The following is an 18,421-nucleotide window of genomic DNA, read 5'->3' as shown; positions in this document are numbered from 1 at the left end:
TAATACTGATCTAAAATAAAGAATTATGAGGCAATTCTAGCATTTTTTAGCAGGTCATATGGTCAATATTGGGCTGACCAGATGAAATTAAGCACATTGGTGACAACAAGTCTAAATTTTGCTATCTGCAGTAAGTGACATAGATATCTAAATATAAACACATCTCAATCAAAGACTTTAAAAGTAACTGGATAAGGCTGGAGTTTAGATGACTGACATGGCTGCAAAATCTTTGTCGAGATGTTTCTGACAAACAAGTGATCTGTACAATTTGGTGGTAAAAGTGTTAGAAAATCAGAAAATGATTGTCAGTACTCACAAAACCAAACACCAAAGAACTTTATGCATTTTATTCCTTAATTGAATATTTTGACAACTAATGCATTAATTTTTAACTCGTAAAGGATGATGTGGATGAGAATGATGAGAATGATGATGATTACTTTGATAAAAAGAATATCAAGGAGCAAACAAACGGCTGATCTCATAGTACATGTTATTTATTCATCAACGTATACAAACCATGGACAAAGAATAATCATGTCAGGTAGTTCCTGCAACACACCATAACTCTTATAGACTGTACCAGAATACCAGTCCTTAAAATCTCCCATAAACATGCACAGTGCCAGTATATCAATTTGTTCAATGCTATACATATATTTGCCTAAAGACACACCTGCTTTACATGGACAGATATGTTCTGTGTCCAGAGGCACCACGTCAATAGGGGACCATCCTAGATTAACCCTACTCTTTCATCACAGCTCACGGCAGGATAAATAAATAAACATCTTCCTGCTCTGAGCAGTCAATCAAACAGGGACACAATATCAAAGTATTCACAGAAATACAATATAAACAAAAACCAAGCAAAATAATAACTAATATTCCAATATATGTTGTTTTGTGTACTTCTTACCTTCCACACGGATCTGCCTTCTCAACACTTTACATACACAGTTACTACTGTACAAGTATCAATACCTCTAGTACCTAAGGATTAGATATCCCAATCTCATTGGCACACCTGTAAATTAGCCCTTTGATGTGCTCTTCAGATTTTCATACCTGGGGCCAATGATATAATTTAACAGAAATCATAATACACACTTTGGATAGCACTTCTATATAATTATACAAGTTAATGTAGCACTTGATGAGAGTAAAACTGCCTCTGCACATATTTCCAGCTCCTTTTATGATGAGGGCAATTCAAAAAAATTCATTAAGATTATTTCTTAGATCACTGGTCTTCCTAGAAAAAATGAAATCACTTCCCCAGGTGTTTGATATTTTTATGCTCCTCGGAAATTTTCAGGGGGGGATATAAAGTCATCACCTTGTTTATCTCTGTCGCTTTAATTATCTTACAGGCATCTTAACATCTCTAGTCAAAAAGAACTACTGACAAATAGTGTATGGGATGAAGGCAACTAATTAGGATTTATCTGAAACAAAGTGAAATAAAATGGACTTGAGAATGATCATGGTATAATAATGCCTCATACGAAACAAAAAAAGAATTTCAGGGTAATAACAAAGTTCAATCCCGAGCTAAAAGTAAAATTCAAAGCTGGCATCTAATCCACTTACTGATCAAATAAGCATCAAACTGATTTTATATTGATGGTCTAATAATAAAATACTACCACAACAAAATAAGTTTAAAATCTGTAGATTTGGATACAAGTGTGGTGATAAAGCCAGAAAACTCAAGTCTAAGATGCTGAGAGGACAAAACTTATTATGTCTGGGGGCAATGATCACAAATCACAGGAAAACAAGGACATTCTATCAGGATTTATCTGGAGCACGGATTATTCACCAGTAGAGAAATAATTCATGACACACTCTTTATCTGTCAAGGCCAGACATTGTTTTCTCACAAAACACACACATATATTGCACAAGGATTCTTGTTATAATAATCTAACCGATAAGTTCAATAGATTCCACTACATTCTTTTTCGGCCAAACCCAGGTGTTTTCTTTGTTAACTCAGATCAAAAAATAAATGAAAGTAGTGAACATGGCACCATGTAGTAATCCAAAGATTTTTAATAACTACCGAATGGTATATCAACAGAAACGGGGTATCTTCAATATATGTATTCAACACAAAAACTGATTTTTGTACACCAACATAAGACCTAGTGGTAAAGTAGTAACAGTCAGTGGCAGGATTTGTATCCCATTTCTAACACCCTGTCAATAAGAATCTGTCTCTGCTAGTTACATAAATAAATAATGATACTACTAGCACTAAAGGGGTTGTATGAAATCTACTCTGCACAATCACATACTAGTGGTAACAATTTATACAACGCGTAAATATATATAATCCAAATGAGGAAACAACTACATACTGTCACATCACCATACTAACACATTTTCACACTCTTTCAATTACATACATCAACGCCCATACTTCAATGTGCAGGTATCAAACAATGGTGGAAAGTCCAACAAGTTTCCAATTCTTATCACCAGATTCAAAATCAACTGAAACTTAATTTTACAATAATTTTTCTAAACTATCATCTCTTTCCATTGTTTCTTTGTTTTTCGTGCAACACCTAGAACACTGATGCCTCAGTGTCTGGCCACTTTCATATTTCAGTGAAGTCCAAGTATCAATATATAACACAGCCCAGTGCCTTCAGTTTCCCATGTTGGAGAGAACTCTTCAGCCATCTCAGGCCAAACCAAAGCCCTCGGAGCATTCGTTTATCGCTAACAGCAACATGTGTCGAAGTTTGTCATAGGTTTCATATGCTGGGAGATCAAGTTGATTGAAACTGAAAAAGAAAAGAATTTTCTTTATCTCTTCTTATAGTAAACTACATCAAAAGTGATAAAATTAAACCTGTTTGTAAGTCTCTATGTAAAACTTAATGCCGCCTTCAACACTATACATGCTTTCTTTTCACTGGAGTTTGAATGAATTTTACTCAATAGTGACATTTTAGATTTTGTCTTACCAAGTATGAGCAACAGGCAGTCGTTCTGTCGACCTGTCATCCCGATGGATTTGGAATTTTTGGTATCCGTTCATGCCTTCCAAGAAGGCGAATCCCTGCAGGGGTACCTTGGAGGTGCCTGTTACAAACTGTAGGAACTGTGCCCTGTCTGACTGCTCAAATGACCTCAATGCACGCCAGAACCACTGCACCTGAAGTTGCAATATATATACAAAAATCAATAAATCTGTACATAGGGAAATGTATCACTATAAAATTTTCAGTATGTATATAAAATGTTTAAATACTCCAAGCAAATACACATATGACATCACTTATTAATGCTTGATGGAAATAAAAAGGATGGATGGACAAGATGACTTTTTCCTGTAGGGAAGTGCTCTGATATTTGTGGTACTCTGTGTTGGATTAGTCAATATGTGACTTACCTGTAGGGAAGTGCTCTGATACTTGTGGTACTCTGTGTTAGACTTGAGGTCATCAATATCAATGTTTGGCAGGCCTGAGATTAGTAATTCCAATTCCTGTTCGTTGAATATAGAGATAAGTCTCTTTGGTATGATGTCATAAAACCCTTCCATGAAAGCATTGAGCTGTTTCCTAATTGCACCAGTCATCTTCATTTGACAAACAAGCTTCACATATTCCTTCTTGTTGGCTTCTGTCACCATCAATTTGTTGCCATCTGTCTTTAGGTCACGTGATTCAGTAACACCAAACTCCTGGATCTGATCATGAATAGGCAAAGACATGTCAGGTAAAACCGTTCACATCAACAAATTGATGTAAATATTGGTATATATCTACATAAACATCAACAAACTGATATAAATATTGGTATATATCTACATAAACAGTGTTTTTTTATGAATATAAAACCAGATGATATGTGGTTGACACAAATACAAACTTATTGCAAAGTGTAGTTAATACTTGTCAACGTCATTGCTGAACTGCTTGTAAATCTCGTGACGACAACAGATTGTGCCTCCTGTAAAACTACATGATTTTGATATACAAACCAATGAGCTTAATCACACCCTGAATCAGTGTGTGATGAAGGTCACCTTGTCCTTACATATTGATACATCAAGCCTTTAAATATTACCCAAGATGTTCCCATTTGTGCTTACCTCTGTTGAAAATGCCAGGTCATAACCTAAATCCTTGACATCATTTTCCAATAAGAACACTAGTCCCTGGTAAAATGCATAGTCCTCACTTTCCATATCGGTGTACCTGCAAGTAGATCAGTCATATCAGTTAGGTAAATCTCATACCTTCTTCGCAAGGCTATTTATAGATGAAACATTAATTAAGATAGTTATTCAAATCTAATGAAATGTTGAAGATGAAATTTTGAAGGTTATTTTGGACTACTAAACCTTCAGGTGATATTCACATTTCTTAAAGTAAAAAACTTTATTAACCTCAAATAAGCATATCTGTTTTAACAGATTTAAGTAATTTTCTACTACAATACATACTTGACAGTCTGTCCTATGATGTGTTTGTAGAAGGACCTTGTGAAATAACACTCCAACAATTTGTTGTCATAGATGGCCTTAGCAATGATACGTCCAACAAATTTGTAGTAGCTCAGATGGTTACTGTTGCAATGAGAAGAAGGGTTGATTGTGTAGGTGACACGATCACCAGGTGAAGTGCTGAACAGCGCATACATTGGGTTGAAAATCTCACGAGCAATTATGATGTACCATTCTCGCAACAGCCCTCCAGCATCCTGCCCTTCTTCACCTATAAATTTTAAAGTGTATTTTAATATATATTCTCACAATCTTTACTACAAAATTTCAATGAAAAATAAGATGAATAGAGAATCTCTACGTACTTTTAGATCATGAGAGAAATTTGAAACAAAGCAAAACAGTTGACAGGAGTCCAGTGCATTCCAGAATCTTTCATGACAATGTTTTTCTGCTGTACCAGTTGACCTTGCAGATGACCTCTAAGGGTTATGAAAGGAAGATAATAACCTTATGGGTGAGAAATAACTCCAGATCTTTGGGAATGATCCACAGAGGGCATGAGGAAAATCATTCCACCGCGTGTAACCCTAACTGGTGAGAGATGATATCCTTGGGGATGTGATATCCCAAACAGACAAGAGGTACTCAACTTATTGTTCTTTATTTTTACCTTCAAACACGATGTAGAACCTGTGCTTCCATTCATCCACAGTACGTCTAAAAAGTTCCCTGAAGGAGTCTTCAAACACATGCTCTCGTCTCACATGAACAGCTAGGTCTTCACGTCGCAAACCCTCGTCCAACCGTTCCAGTTCTTGGCGGAAGTAGCGGCGTTTAACATCAAAGTCTAGGATGCGGGTATGGTCAACAAGGACGGAGAAGGGGCCATCCACCAGGGGTGTAGTTGACTGGCGCAGAATCTGGTTTAGTACTGTTCTGTGGGTCTCTGTAAACATAATCTGGTTTAGTACTGTTCTGTGGGTCTCTGTAAACATAATCTGGTTTAGTACTGTTCTGTGGGTCTCTGTAAACATAATCTGGTTTAGTACTGTTCTGTGGGTCTCTGTAAACATAATCTGGTTTAGTACTGTTCTGTGGGTCTCTGTAAACATAATCTGGTTTAGTACTGTTCTGTGGGTCTCTGTAAACATAATCGAGTTTTGTACTGTTCTGTGGGTCTCTGTAAACATAATCTGGTTTAGTACTGTTCTGTGGGTCTCTGTAAACATAATCGGGTTTTGTACTGTTCCATGGATTTTACTGGACAATTTGCTTACATGAAGACACCTTGTCAAAGCATATCTCTAATGTTTTTTGATAATTCAGGACAACATCTTTCTAACACAAACATTTTTGCATACAGTAAAATTTTTTTATAGTAACTATTTAAACAAGGCATTATGCCCTTACCTGCGAACTTGAGGAACTTCTGTGTGTCTGGTGGTAGGTTACATATAGAGGACATGGAGGCTACAGAATTCTCCCTGTTGAGGTGTGGAGTATCTGACTGGGCAGCTGGGGATGCTGGCGCCACGTCAAGATTCAAGTGGGCCAGCTGATCCTCTCGCTTCTGTGATGGCTGGTCTGCTGACTTGCCATCCTTCTCACCTGGTAGGCAAAAATATAAAGATAAGATAGTGCTATTTAGGTTCAATTGCATAAAACTACAGGTATATGTCGACAAAGATAAGCAGTACTAAAATACCGGGAAAGTGGAAAGATACAGATGAAATGTCTGATCGGGGGAGGGGGGGGGGAACTTACTGCTTTAACTGAATACACACAAACTATACCACAGAGAAATAGACATGTGTCAATAACATTAAGGTTCATACCTGCATGTACAATGAAGAAGGCCTCTACGGCTGGTTGTAGTATGAGGACGGCATGATGGTCAGGTGTCTTGGCAAGCTCGGAAAGGCAGTCTCCCAGAACCGTCCAAAGATCGTCTAGAAGGACTTGCTCACTAAGTCGTGGCAGAGCAGTAGACTCATCCTTGTCCTTCTTTTCTCCTGATGTACCTAAAACAATGTCAAAAACTTTCACATGAGAAGTCTATTGTCAATAAAGAGGTTGGTAAACAATACATTGTTCTTTATTTTAAGGGTGATACAAAGAAAATGTCTGCAACAAAAGGGCAAGGTCACCAAATACGTAAATAGTAAACCTGAAACACAAACTCATCTGGGGAATTCTCCTTCAGGAAATTTGTACCTTGAAGTTGCAGGAGAGATGTCCCCAAATTTGTTGATGACTTCATGCATATATATATAATGACCAATGACATTGACTTGAAAAAATAACTCATCTCTGGTAATATCATAAAAAGCTCGTTTTAAAGACCATTCAGAAATGATGTCTCCAGGATGATGTCTTTGATGTAAATGAAATTGAAATAAAGTCTGGATCAAAATAAATTTGGTAGAATGACATATTCTGGACAGGATAGACATATGTGACTCTATTAATGAATGGTTAAAAAGAATTTCCCACAAAATGGACCTAAATGTTTTTTTATGAAAAATCAAGTGTGTAAATCTTTTATAAAACAAGTTATGTTGAAAGTCATGAATATCCTTCTGAGTGTCTCCTTATCACAAACATCATCTGTGGCTGATACTTACCTGGCTGATCAACATCCATAGGGGTTTCTGCACCCGATTCTCGTGCAGATTCTGTAGGCGTAGGTTGATCACTGCCCCCTGGAGCTGCTCCCTCCACCTCATTTGCTCCACTTTGCTCCCCAGTAGAAGCTGGAGTGGCCTCGGAAGAATCAACCTGTGCTGCAGGTGTGGCTCGCTGTTGCAACTCACGGATCTGGTGATTCTGCTGTGCACGTCGTCCAACCATCTCTATGATAGCCTCCGCCTCAGCCTCTAACACTGCCATGGCCTCTGCAATGTTACCCAAATCCCGTGAAGCTGAAACATCCAATACAATCTTGTAGAACTAGAAAAAGTCTACAAGATGTGAATTTCCTCTGTCCATGCAAATTTGATTCAATGTTTGTTAATTTTCTATTAATAACAAAGGTGACCTTGACCTTGGCTCCCTGACATTCAAAACTATTACAAGAGATCTCATAGGGATCTTGGTGTCCACCAATGTTTGATGATCATTATTTGTTCCTTAATCATTTTTTTCTCTCCTCTTCCTTTTTGCCCTCAAGACGACAATAATATTATGGAAAATTAACAGATGTATGATGTATAATTACTGTGGATGAAGATGCAATAATGAAACTGAAGTGAGTTGGGAAGCTTAAGATTAATGAAAAGAGTTAAGTTCAGAAACAACTTATCACAGTAGTATTCTTTTGTATGTATGTAATAAAATTCAAACTTATTTATGTAACACAATTCCCAGCTCTGTGTAATAATCAGTCCGCTTGTGCTTTTAGTTTATACACAAATGACTGCACAATATGCTTCATATCTAAAACTGTGAGAACTTGACCATACTGGTTTGTCTTCGTCCCCGTTTGACCATGGTCCTGGCAGCATCTCGCAGTTGGATGATGACCTTGAGGATACGGAGAAGGAACTGCTGACTTGACGTCTTGTTGGTTAGAAGGTTCATAGAGGGAAGCTGCAACTCTCGCCCTCCTTTGACTTTTTTAGGGGCTGCAACTACAATAGCAGTACCCTGTGTAAACCTGAAAAAGAATTAAACCAGTTATTTATTGTCAAGGTAAGGACAATTTCCAACAATACTTTACATATATTTTACTTCATCAAAGTCCCAATACTACAATAGTGGTAACCTCTGTAAACCTGAGAAAGAGTCAAACAAGTTATTTCTTGTCAAGATAAGGACAAAACTTCCAACACTACTTTTTAGTTTATTTCAGCAAAGCTATTTTATTCACAGCATGAAATAAAATTATAATCAAAATAAAAAAAAACTCTCAATAGTAATGGGACTTTCGTGACATGTTATGACAAGTTCTGTAGCAGATAATTAGCTATCAATAGTAATATAAAGATGTCATTATATCCCTTTTAAAGATAAAAATTTTACCTGTCTGGGAGAATACCCTTGCCCATGGGAGCTGAGGTGCTATCAGCCTCCTTCATCTCCTCATCTTCATCCCTAGTCTTTCCACTGTGCTTTTTGAGTTCATGTAGCAAGCTCCTGTAAGATTAAAAGTAAAAAAACATGTAGCTACTTATTCCACAATATGCCTACCATCAAAGACAATTACTATGTGTTCATTTTTGTTTACATTTAATTCTATACAGCAAAATCATACATTTTTGTTGTGCTCAATTTTTATGGTCGTACAAAAATATGCATTTTTGTTGGCACTTCATTTTGATATATTTTGCTCACAAAAACCACCAGTATTATGATCCATGTCAATGTTGCATTGTTCACCATTTTGTGGACTTTGTAAATTAACAGTATCCATGAATTCAGTGAAAATTTAACCTTCCCAGAAATGTGAGATGAGAATTTTTGATACAAATTTTAACAATTAACACCTCATCTTGTGAACTCAATAATGATAGCAACAAAGTGCACTAAAGTATCCCTTCCACTCTCTGATAAATGTAGTATTACGTTAACCTTGACCTATCAATCTTAAGAGACGGCACCTAAAACACTTGTCTCAAATAAATCTAATCTGTCACAGGGTTTACCAGATGTAGTTTACACAAAGTTTGACCTTTAACCCTGATCTGACCACCATAATTTAATCAGGTGTATAGAATGATGTTACCATTTAATAAAGTAAAATATAAGTTAAATCAACATAAACTGATTAAAAGGTTAAGTGTGACCTTTGATCTCTTAACCAGTACTTATAGCTACTAAAACCTAATAATGTCTGAAGCTTGATGTTAGGATATTACTACATTAGTACAAACTAACATAACTATAAAGTAGATAAAGGGTGGAGCATCAACATCAGGGATTCTGGGACTTCGTAGATTTCATTGGTTGACACGTGTCAGATGGCTAGGCCAACAGTCATCAGAATCAAGCTATCATTTTCCCTGATAAGTCTTGTTAACAAGTGTATATACAAAGAGAGGGATTAAAAATTTAAATGTTAATCTTTTAATTGTCTCTCGGAACATAATATCACATAAACTTAGAATTAGATCAATGTCAAAGCTGTGATCTTTAACCTATCATTAAAACTGTATACCTGATGTGGCTACAAACAGTGTGCCCAAGTTCCTGTGCACCCTCAAGAAGCAGCCGCAAGACAGCATTTCTTGTGGCATTGTTGGCCCATGACATGCGCAAGAGTAAGTTGGTTGCATCTTCCAATCCCTCCTCTGAACACGACTTGGATGTCAGTACCTGTCAGTATAAAATCCCCAGTTTCAGACAATATACTCGCCTACTTATTTCAGTGAGAGGAACACTGTTGTATCTATTTCCCAATTACAGTCAACATACTTGCCTACTCCTTCTAACGAGGGAAACACAGTGTTATCAGTTTAGATCTATTGAAGATACTTTTTGTGTAGGTATCCTTTGGATATTTTAAGTTAGAAATTAATCAATGATAATATTGGTTTTGGCATCCTCTGTAGTAGCTACGTTACCAAGAGTGCTGATCACAACAAATCAACATCCAACGATGCTTAACACTACATTTATGTAGCACTGACTAACGACCGGAGATGTCACAACAGTACACCACCGGAGATACACAGTGCTAAATTATTAACAAATTCTACTTGTGTTTGGCTATTGCTAATTCATTTGCAAACGCGTTAAAAAGGACAAAGTGTGGCATTACCCCACTGCACCTAACTCAAGGACAAACCAATGATAATTTTATGCAAACCTTGACAGCTAGTTTGAGTTGATCCTCCAATATAACGGTGGCTTCTTCCTTCTCCTCCACCTCCTCCTTTTTTGTATCTACAAAAATCATTGTCAATTTGAATTTAAGTTAAATTACATAATGACACACTTGAATTTTTACACTACTTCAGTAGAATGTAGAGTCATTGATGTTGGAAGCTTTTTCCGTCTGCATGTCTACTTCTTGGTATTGCATTCATACATAATTCAATGTTCTTCCACAACCAAACTTTATTATAAAATCTAATATGAAATAATATTGCTCTGATTTTAGGAAAGAATGATTCTATAAACTGTTTTAAATGACCCAAGCTGTTAGGTCAAACATTGAAACATAAACCTGCCATGTTTGTAGTAAGGCTCTACAACTTCATGCATCATAAATTATATATACTCACCTTCAGACTTGGCAGTTACTTTGACCTCAAGGGGTGTGGTGCTTGGTGTAGAACTGGCAGTGACCACCTCTGAAACAACTGGTGTGCTCACAGATGATGTAGCTGTCGACATTGCTGTTGATGTGGCAGTTGTTGGCGTGACCACAGACGGTGTTACCATGCTGGATAATAGACTAGGTAGGGTACTGGTTGGTGCCTGTGAGGTAGCCCTGTTACCCTGTGTCATGTCAGGCAGACTCATAGACACAAGGCCAAGTAGTCTAAGTAGCCGGTCTGTGAGCAGCTGGCTACGCTTCACCACTGGATGAGATAACATCAACATCAGCTGGCCCAGTGGTGATGATTCAAAGTTGTAAAAATTAGCCTCACCTTCTGTATTGCTAGCATTATGAGTCCGTTGAACACCTTTACCTTTGCGATTCATATTTACATTGTCTAATTTTATAAGATGGTCCCAAAAGTCTGTTTCTGACTTTGGAGATTCGACACCAGATGTTGATTGTTTGGGACTTCCCTGGACTGTAGAAGTATCAGTGCCACTATCTTGTCTCTCCTCCACCTCAGTCTCCTCACATTTGCCTACCTCCTTGGCTTTGGAAGCTGGCAAGAATTGACTAGGGAACACTTTAGCTAGGGCAATCAATGTGTCAAGAACATGTCTACACACAACAGGAGCAGCTTGGGGATGCACAGTCACAGTGCCAGTACATGAACCCCCAGGCACATGTTTTTTGCCCACCTTCTGAATCTGGAAGACGTTTGCACGACACCCTAGGGCAGCCTCAAGACTAATGGACAACCAAGAACCTTGGCTCTTTGTGTCACATTTCAAAGAGACGTCGGGGGAAGCGGAACTTGCAGTCTTCTTTTTCCCCTTGTCTCCAGCAGTACATTTGCCTTCCTCCACCAAACATTCACCTGTCTTTTGCAGAATTGAGAGGAGAGCACGAATCACCCATATCCTTGTGGGACTATGGTAGCACAGATTGCGCAGGACACGATGTAGCCTGCTAGTGTTTATCTTTGGTTCATCCACAAACAACAAAACAACAAGACAAGTGAGTGCCTCATGATCCAGAAGGTGTCGTCCCCGGAATTTGATTGCATTTACTCCACTACCAGAGGAATGGTTGTCCATACGATTTGAACCCCATGCCCACTGATTACTTCCTCGAGGCACAGCACGAATCGGGGGCACAGCACGAAGGGAATATCTCCCAGCACCCAACCTACCTGCAAACCCTGCACATAGACAAATTAGTGAGGAACTGTTTCACATAAAATATCATGCAATTTCCTTTATAATTATGAATAACACATTTGCAAAGCTTCAAATCTGCTGGCACTATTGAATTTGGTTAATATTGATATCCATGTTTCATTTGCTCATTTCTGATCAGAAACAGTAAAGTTTTACAACATATATAATTACATCTAACATTTGATTGGGAAGATTAATCTTTGAATATAAGGGAGAAACTTTTAAATGTGATGTCAGTGTTTCTCTACTTAGAGACATCTTTTCACTTTAACCAAGTTTAGAGAGATGTCGTGTATTTATGACGTCACCAAAGTGTCATCAATATCAGAAAATAGTAATTTGATATTACAAATGGACTCGATGCCATTAAATACAATATGACATTAAAAACAACCTATGAAAATCTCAATAATCAAATTCAATCATTTATTTTACATTCATTGTAAAATTATTTTGATTACCAGAGTGTCTTAGTATCGCAGAGAGAGAGCCAGCCCCAGCCTGGGCAAATAGACGGTCCTGCATCAGTCGCCGATGCCGATCCTCTAGTTCCCTTCGGAGTGACTGTGCCTCGGCAGCTAGGTCAGGTGGAAGTACAGCCACCATGGTGTCATCCATATCTGCCAGGACTTGTTGCCGTAGAGATGAGGGAAGTGTTGCTAAGAAACTAGCTGGATCTACAGGAGCATCTGTACCTGGCTGAGCAGGAGTATTCTGGGCCTGAAGACGAGCCTGTTCTGTTCTCTGTTGAGCCAGTACCTAAACAGAGAAAATTATCTTTGAGCTATTCCACTCAAAATATTTTTCTCACGACAGAAAATCATGTAATAGCAAAAGACAAAATTCAAAAGCACCATTCTAGGTTTCCTACAGATACTCCCCACCATATATTTCCATTCAGGTCAAAAAGAGTGAAATAATTTGTTGAAGCTTAATTCACAATGATCGTAAAATAAATGAGGCATCAAAAACAATGAAATACTGTTACAGTTCAGCCTTGACCGAAGCTCCATACCTGATAGCTAAGAGCAAAGTTTGATCCTGATCTCTACTGGGATAAAGTAACTCGAGAGATGAGAAGGACTTCCTTGTAATAAGAAGAGGCCTTAACACTACAACCTTAAAACTCAAGTTGTCCGAGAGACATTAATGGTCCCAGAGAAAAAATGAATAAAACTCCCCCAAGGAATAGAGCTACTACAGTGATGAATTTTTTTCTAAAAATAGAAATGGTGACCTTTATCTTAGAACGCTGAAACTCAAGATATTAAAGTCCTTTAAAGTATGCAGGTTTGATCATACTTACGACCATTCATAAACTACTCTATATCGTTGCACAGGGATTAAAAGGATGCTTACCTCCTCCTGTATGTTTGGAGGCAAGGCAGCTAGAAACTCTGGGTTGACTTCCATGGTGCCGGTGTTGTGGGCACTCTGGGCTTGCTCTCTGGCACTCTGCTGGATCCGCTGAAGTCGGAGCTGTTCTGCGATTACTTCTTGGCGTATATTGTCTGGGAGGGCAGCCAAAAATGATGGATCAACACCATCAGGAACAGCAGGATCTGTAAAATTTAATCATGTTAATATTGTAAATAGAGTTTAAGTATTAATTAAAAAAAAACCTTGTATAAGTCATTGCTTGATTTACATCATGTACTTGAAATCATTACTTCCCTCATGTATTCTAAAAAAAAAAAAAAAAAACAGGAATTTGATTTGAGATGTGATCAGAAAATGTAAGTACGATTGACATAGGGTACTGCTCATACCTGAGGCACTGCGCGAAGAGGATGGTCCTTCCACAGACCCTTCTGAGCCCAAAGTGGGCACAGTGTTGGTGGTAGTGGTAGGGACACTCCATGTAGAGGGGAGGCCACCTCTCATCATATCTGTTTCGCCCAGGGCACCCTCTGTGGCCATAGGAGGGAGGGGGATGGAGCTGGGGTCTAGAGAACGCAGGATACTGCTTGGCAGGAGTGGAGCATTGGGATCAAGGGGTGCTGAAGTGGAAGTAGAGACATTGGCCAACCCGGTGGCACCCTCCAACACTGAGGAACTGAAAAGTAACAATACATAAAAATACAGTCAAACCTGCCATAGGTGATTTTCAAAGGGAAAAACAATTTGTTTGGAGGAAAAATCAGTCACATGTGACAAGTGGTTGTTAAGGCAGGTTTGACTCAATATTTTTCCACAATAACATTTCTATCGTGTTGATCACTGAACACATAAAGGGCAGCTAAGATTCTAAAGTCAAGATGAAACAAACTGACCATCAGAAAGTAAAATCTTTCCCTCCAAATAAATTTACAATAAATGATTGTTCTGAAATCTTCTATTTGGATGAATATTATTTAATTTTAATCATCACATATTTTAAAAGTGGTTTAACTTAAACTTACATTGAAGCACCACCCATGAGAAAGCTGCGAAGGCCTGAGTCAATAGACTGGGCAGCCTCATGACTGATGATGGGAGATGAAGTGGTGGGCAACATATCTGGGCCTGACCCTGCCAACTCTTCTGAACTGGCTGTAAACAAAGGAGACCAAATTTCATACTAGGTCAAAGGTCATATGATCAAATATAAACACTACTGGTTAAAACTTGTATCAGTTCAGTGTTCACATACAAAGGTCAAAGTTCATATCAGTTCAGTGTTGATATACAGACTGTGCTATGAAAAAAACCAAAGGTCACACAAAGCTTATGATCATCACAAACATATATTCGTATGCAACAACAGGAACTGAAATAGTTAATGACAACTGTAAATAAGTACAAAGTTCACCATGTTATTCTGAAAAATTAATATACTAAGATACTTAAACAAGCAGACTTTAAACACAAATTCAAAATTCATCATGATACATCATCCTGCACACCATTTCTATGTAAATCAAAATTAGAACCGTATCATCTATAGCACTAACACAGGACGGGTCCCGCAATGTGTCAAGACTCTAAAACCAGAGTGTGGGTGGACAGATGGTAAAAGGACAAAGGCAGACAGACAATTTGATTGGTGGGGGGCATCACTATAATTAGAATTGTGTTTTTGTCCCGAAAACAACTTTTCATTTGATTCTTGACTTTTTTGCATCATGTCCTATAAAAATACTTGCCTGTAGAATATAAACAAGTGGCCCAATGGCCTGCAACATTCAACTCACCCAAATACCATGCCTCTCAGCCTTGTTCATGAGAAATCATTTAAATGTTTTAACAAATTTGACCTATGTGACTTTGAATATAAGACAAGGTCATTTATTTTCCCAAAATTAGTCTGGCTCCATCCTTGGAACATACCAGCCAAATATCATACTTCAAGAGAAGTCATCTTGATGTTTTTAAAAATTTGACCCTATGACCTTGAACATAAGTCAAGGTCATTTCTTTTTCTAAATTTGTCGGCTATCTTAGGAATGGGCCAAGTGAGCTAATAATCAATATCTCAAAGTTGACTTTGATCTTTGATGTTTGACCCGTAGTTGGACAACTTCTCCTTGGATTTCATTCAGTTATGTTTCATGTTATAAATAAATATTTCCCAATAACAAAGAATGAACAAACTGACAACTTTGATGTTGGGCCCCAACAAAGTCAGAGGTCAACCAGTCTGTTTTGGATAAATATTTAATGTTACTTCATCAAACCAACAGAACTCACTTTAATACTTAAAACCCAATGAGAAATTATACCAATTCTGATCAGTCCAAAGCTACACGAATCAACAGCAAGCAGAAAGTCAGAGGTCATATGTAATATCCATCAAAGTGTCTGACATAACACAAAACTAACCAGTGCACTTTCAGAGAAAAAAATTAGAGTGATTAAGTTTGCTCAGTCACAAACGATTCAGACTCAGTGGATCATCATTAAGTGCACTTGGTCATTAAAACTTCCAACAAATCACCGCTCGTGTCTATCACTGTAGAGTTGTGTACCTCACTTAATCCATCAATTGTTCTCTGTCCAGTGATTGTAACAAATTTATCACCTCATGTTAGATTTTAAATTGCCCTGTATTAACCAATACACCAGTAAATTTACAATCCCTGTATCAACTTTCACGTACCTGGATTCCGTATTTATATTTACAACATCAAAAGACCTAGTCATGCTATCAACATTCCGTCTATAAGATTACAGCAGAAACACAATATGGTGAACGAACCTGATGACTGGACAGTGACTGCTCCTGAACTGCTGATCCCAGACACCTCCTCTGGTGTGATGCTTCCTTCTGTAGGAGCAGCAGGTACAATAGATACTGGTTGACTTCCAACAAGTGGGGCAGGTATCTCCCCTAGTCCTCCAAACGTTGATACACCAGTCCGCTGTGTGACAGGTGAAGGGTCCTGATCACTTAGAAGCAGGGAGGCCAGATTTAGTCTTCCGTCATTCGGGGCTCGCTGTCTGTTTATACATTTACAAAATATGTTCATACATATAAATAATTCAATTTCAATCATAAGAGGAGACCAATAATTTTTTTTTCACTTCAGTCTGAGAGATTTTGTAAAAACTAGAAAATTTAACTAATGAGCTGACATGATGCAAACTGCAAATAACTGCATCTGCTCTGATTTTGGTTTGCCATCAATAAATCTTAACTTATGAAGTTTTAATACTTATGACAAAGATTTTACCTTGGCCGATCTGCCATTGGTGCCCCTGGGGTGGTGAGAGGGAGAGGGTTAGCAGGAGTGAGGAAGGTTGACATCACAGAAGGCGAGGCTGTGGATAGCAGGCCATCTGCTGGCCGAGAACCAGATTCTGATGGAGTGGTTGTTGACAAAATGCCTTCGACCATCTCAGTAGCTATTAGCTCTGCTGCAGCAGCAGCCTCAGAAGCACCTGAAAAACCGAGATAATGAGATTTCAGTTAGACTTCAATTTACAGGTAAAAGTAAACCAAATATCTAGTAATCTCTCAGTTGCATTGAACCTACAACACAACTTTGCATTTGACATAGAATTAATACTTACTGATATGGCGACCATTTGCTTCCTGGTTGGTGTCAGAGAGAGCAGTAGTCAGTAAACCAGTGTTGGCTTGAGGTGTGACTGTAGTTGTGCTACTACTTGCACCACCAGATGAGCTAGTTGGTGTCATCCCATCGAGAGATACCTATAAATCAATCATTTCCATCAATGAAATGTTTGTTTGAATTGTTAAATGAAAATTGCAATATCTGGTAGTAATCATACTTATTTATACTAATTTGGGCTGCATTTTAAAAACATTAATCTTTGCTTTCAACTTTTTCTCTCTAGTTTGTATAATGACCTAACTCCATCTGCTGTGGGGATATCCAGTCTACAGACTTTAACTTTTGCTCTTTGATTTATTTCTATCAGCTGTGATGATATCCAGTCTACAGATGCTGTTTTTTTCTTCTACTTACCTCCATCTGCTGTGGGGATATCCAGTCCACAGATGCTGTTTTTTTCTTCTACTTACCTCCATCTGCTGTGGGGATATCCAGTCCACAGATGCTGTTTTTTTTCTTCTACTTACCTCCATCTGCTGTGGGGATATCCAGTCTACAGATGCTGTTTTTTTTCTTCTACTTACCTCCATCTGCTGTGGGGATATCCAGTCTACACATGCTGTTTTTTTTCTTCTACTTACCTCCATCTGCTGTGGGGATATCCAGTCCACAGATGCTGTTTTTTTCTTTGACTTACCTTTATCTGCTGTGGGGATATCCAGTCTACAGATGCTGTTTTTTTTTCTTCTACTTACCTCCATCTGCTGTGGGGATATCCAGTCTACAGATGCTGTTTTTTTTCTTCTACTTACCTCCATCTGCTGTGGGGATATCCAGTCTACAGATGCTGTTTTTTTTTCTTCTACTTACCTCCATCTGCTGTGGGGATATCCAGTCTACACATGCTGTTTTTTTTTCTTCTACTTACCTCCATCTGCTGTGGGGATATCCAGTCTACAGATGCTGTTTTTTTTCTTCTACTTACCTCCATCTGCTGTGGGGATATCCAGTCTACAGATGCTGTTTTTTTTCTTCTACTTACCTCCATCTGCTGTGGGGATATCCAGTCTACAGATGCGGTTTTTTTTCTTCTACTAACCTCCATCTGCTGTGGGGATATCCAGTCTACAGATGCTGTTTTTTTTCTTCTACTTACCTCCATCTGCTGTGGGGATATCCAGTCCACAGATGCTGTTTTTTTTCTTCTACTTACCTCCATCTGCTGTGGGGATATCCAGTCTACAGATGCTGTTTTTTTTCTTCTACTTACCTCCATCTGCTGTGGGGATATCCAGTCCACAGATGCTGTTTTTTTTCTTCTACTTACCTCCATCTGCTGTGGGGATATCCAGTCCACAGATGCTGTTTTTTTTCTTCTACTTACCTCCATCTGCTGTGGGGATATCCAGTCCACAGATGCTGTTTTTTTTCTTCTACTTACCTCCATCTGCTGTGGGGATATCCA

At 38.2% G+C, this 18,421-nt stretch overlaps 1 protein-coding gene across 1 annotated transcript in view; it reads right to left on the bottom strand.

Annotated features, from left to right (window-relative positions):
* Window positions 1–484: 484 nt before the first annotated feature.
* The window catches only part of LOC132559937 (E3 ubiquitin-protein ligase HUWE1-like), a 63,289-nt gene continuing 45,352 nt past the window's right edge, over window positions 485–18,421 (bottom strand). Inside the window, exons 58-78 of the mRNA XM_060224573.1 lie at window positions 16,952–17,093; window positions 16,612–16,819; window positions 16,137–16,378; window positions 14,362–14,491; window positions 13,729–14,015; window positions 13,319–13,521; window positions 12,451–12,718; window positions 10,741–11,940; window positions 10,281–10,363; window positions 9,630–9,787; window positions 8,495–8,608; window positions 7,936–8,129; window positions 7,099–7,395; window positions 6,310–6,495; window positions 5,885–6,082; window positions 5,145–5,420; window positions 4,472–4,742; window positions 4,118–4,223; window positions 3,413–3,712; window positions 2,985–3,175; window positions 485–2,801 (exon numbers count right to left, since the gene is read on the bottom strand). Coding sequence (XP_060080556.1) covers window positions 2,699–2,801; window positions 2,985–3,175; window positions 3,413–3,712; window positions 4,118–4,223; window positions 4,472–4,742; window positions 5,145–5,420; window positions 5,885–6,082; window positions 6,310–6,495; window positions 7,099–7,395; window positions 7,936–8,129; window positions 8,495–8,608; window positions 9,630–9,787; window positions 10,281–10,363; window positions 10,741–11,940; window positions 12,451–12,718; window positions 13,319–13,521; window positions 13,729–14,015; window positions 14,362–14,491; window positions 16,137–16,378; window positions 16,612–16,819; window positions 16,952–17,093 — 5,157 coding nt within the window. The 3' untranslated portion in view covers window positions 485–2,698. The remainder of the gene's footprint in view (window positions 2,802–2,984; window positions 3,176–3,412; window positions 3,713–4,117; window positions 4,224–4,471; window positions 4,743–5,144; window positions 5,421–5,884; window positions 6,083–6,309; window positions 6,496–7,098; window positions 7,396–7,935; window positions 8,130–8,494; window positions 8,609–9,629; window positions 9,788–10,280; window positions 10,364–10,740; window positions 11,941–12,450; window positions 12,719–13,318; window positions 13,522–13,728; window positions 14,016–14,361; window positions 14,492–16,136; window positions 16,379–16,611; window positions 16,820–16,951; window positions 17,094–18,421) is intronic.

The sequence above is a fragment of the Ylistrum balloti genome, unplaced genomic scaffold (assembly GCF_031769215.1).
Source record: "Ylistrum balloti isolate Yb309-2 unplaced genomic scaffold, AGI_CSIRO_Ybal_v1 Utg371000, whole genome shotgun sequence".
Taxonomy (NCBI): domain Eukaryota; kingdom Metazoa; phylum Mollusca; class Bivalvia; order Pectinida; family Pectinidae; genus Ylistrum; species Ylistrum balloti.
The sequence above is the reverse complement of the archived record's forward strand: the minus strand, read 5'-3'. Positions and strand labels throughout refer to the sequence as shown.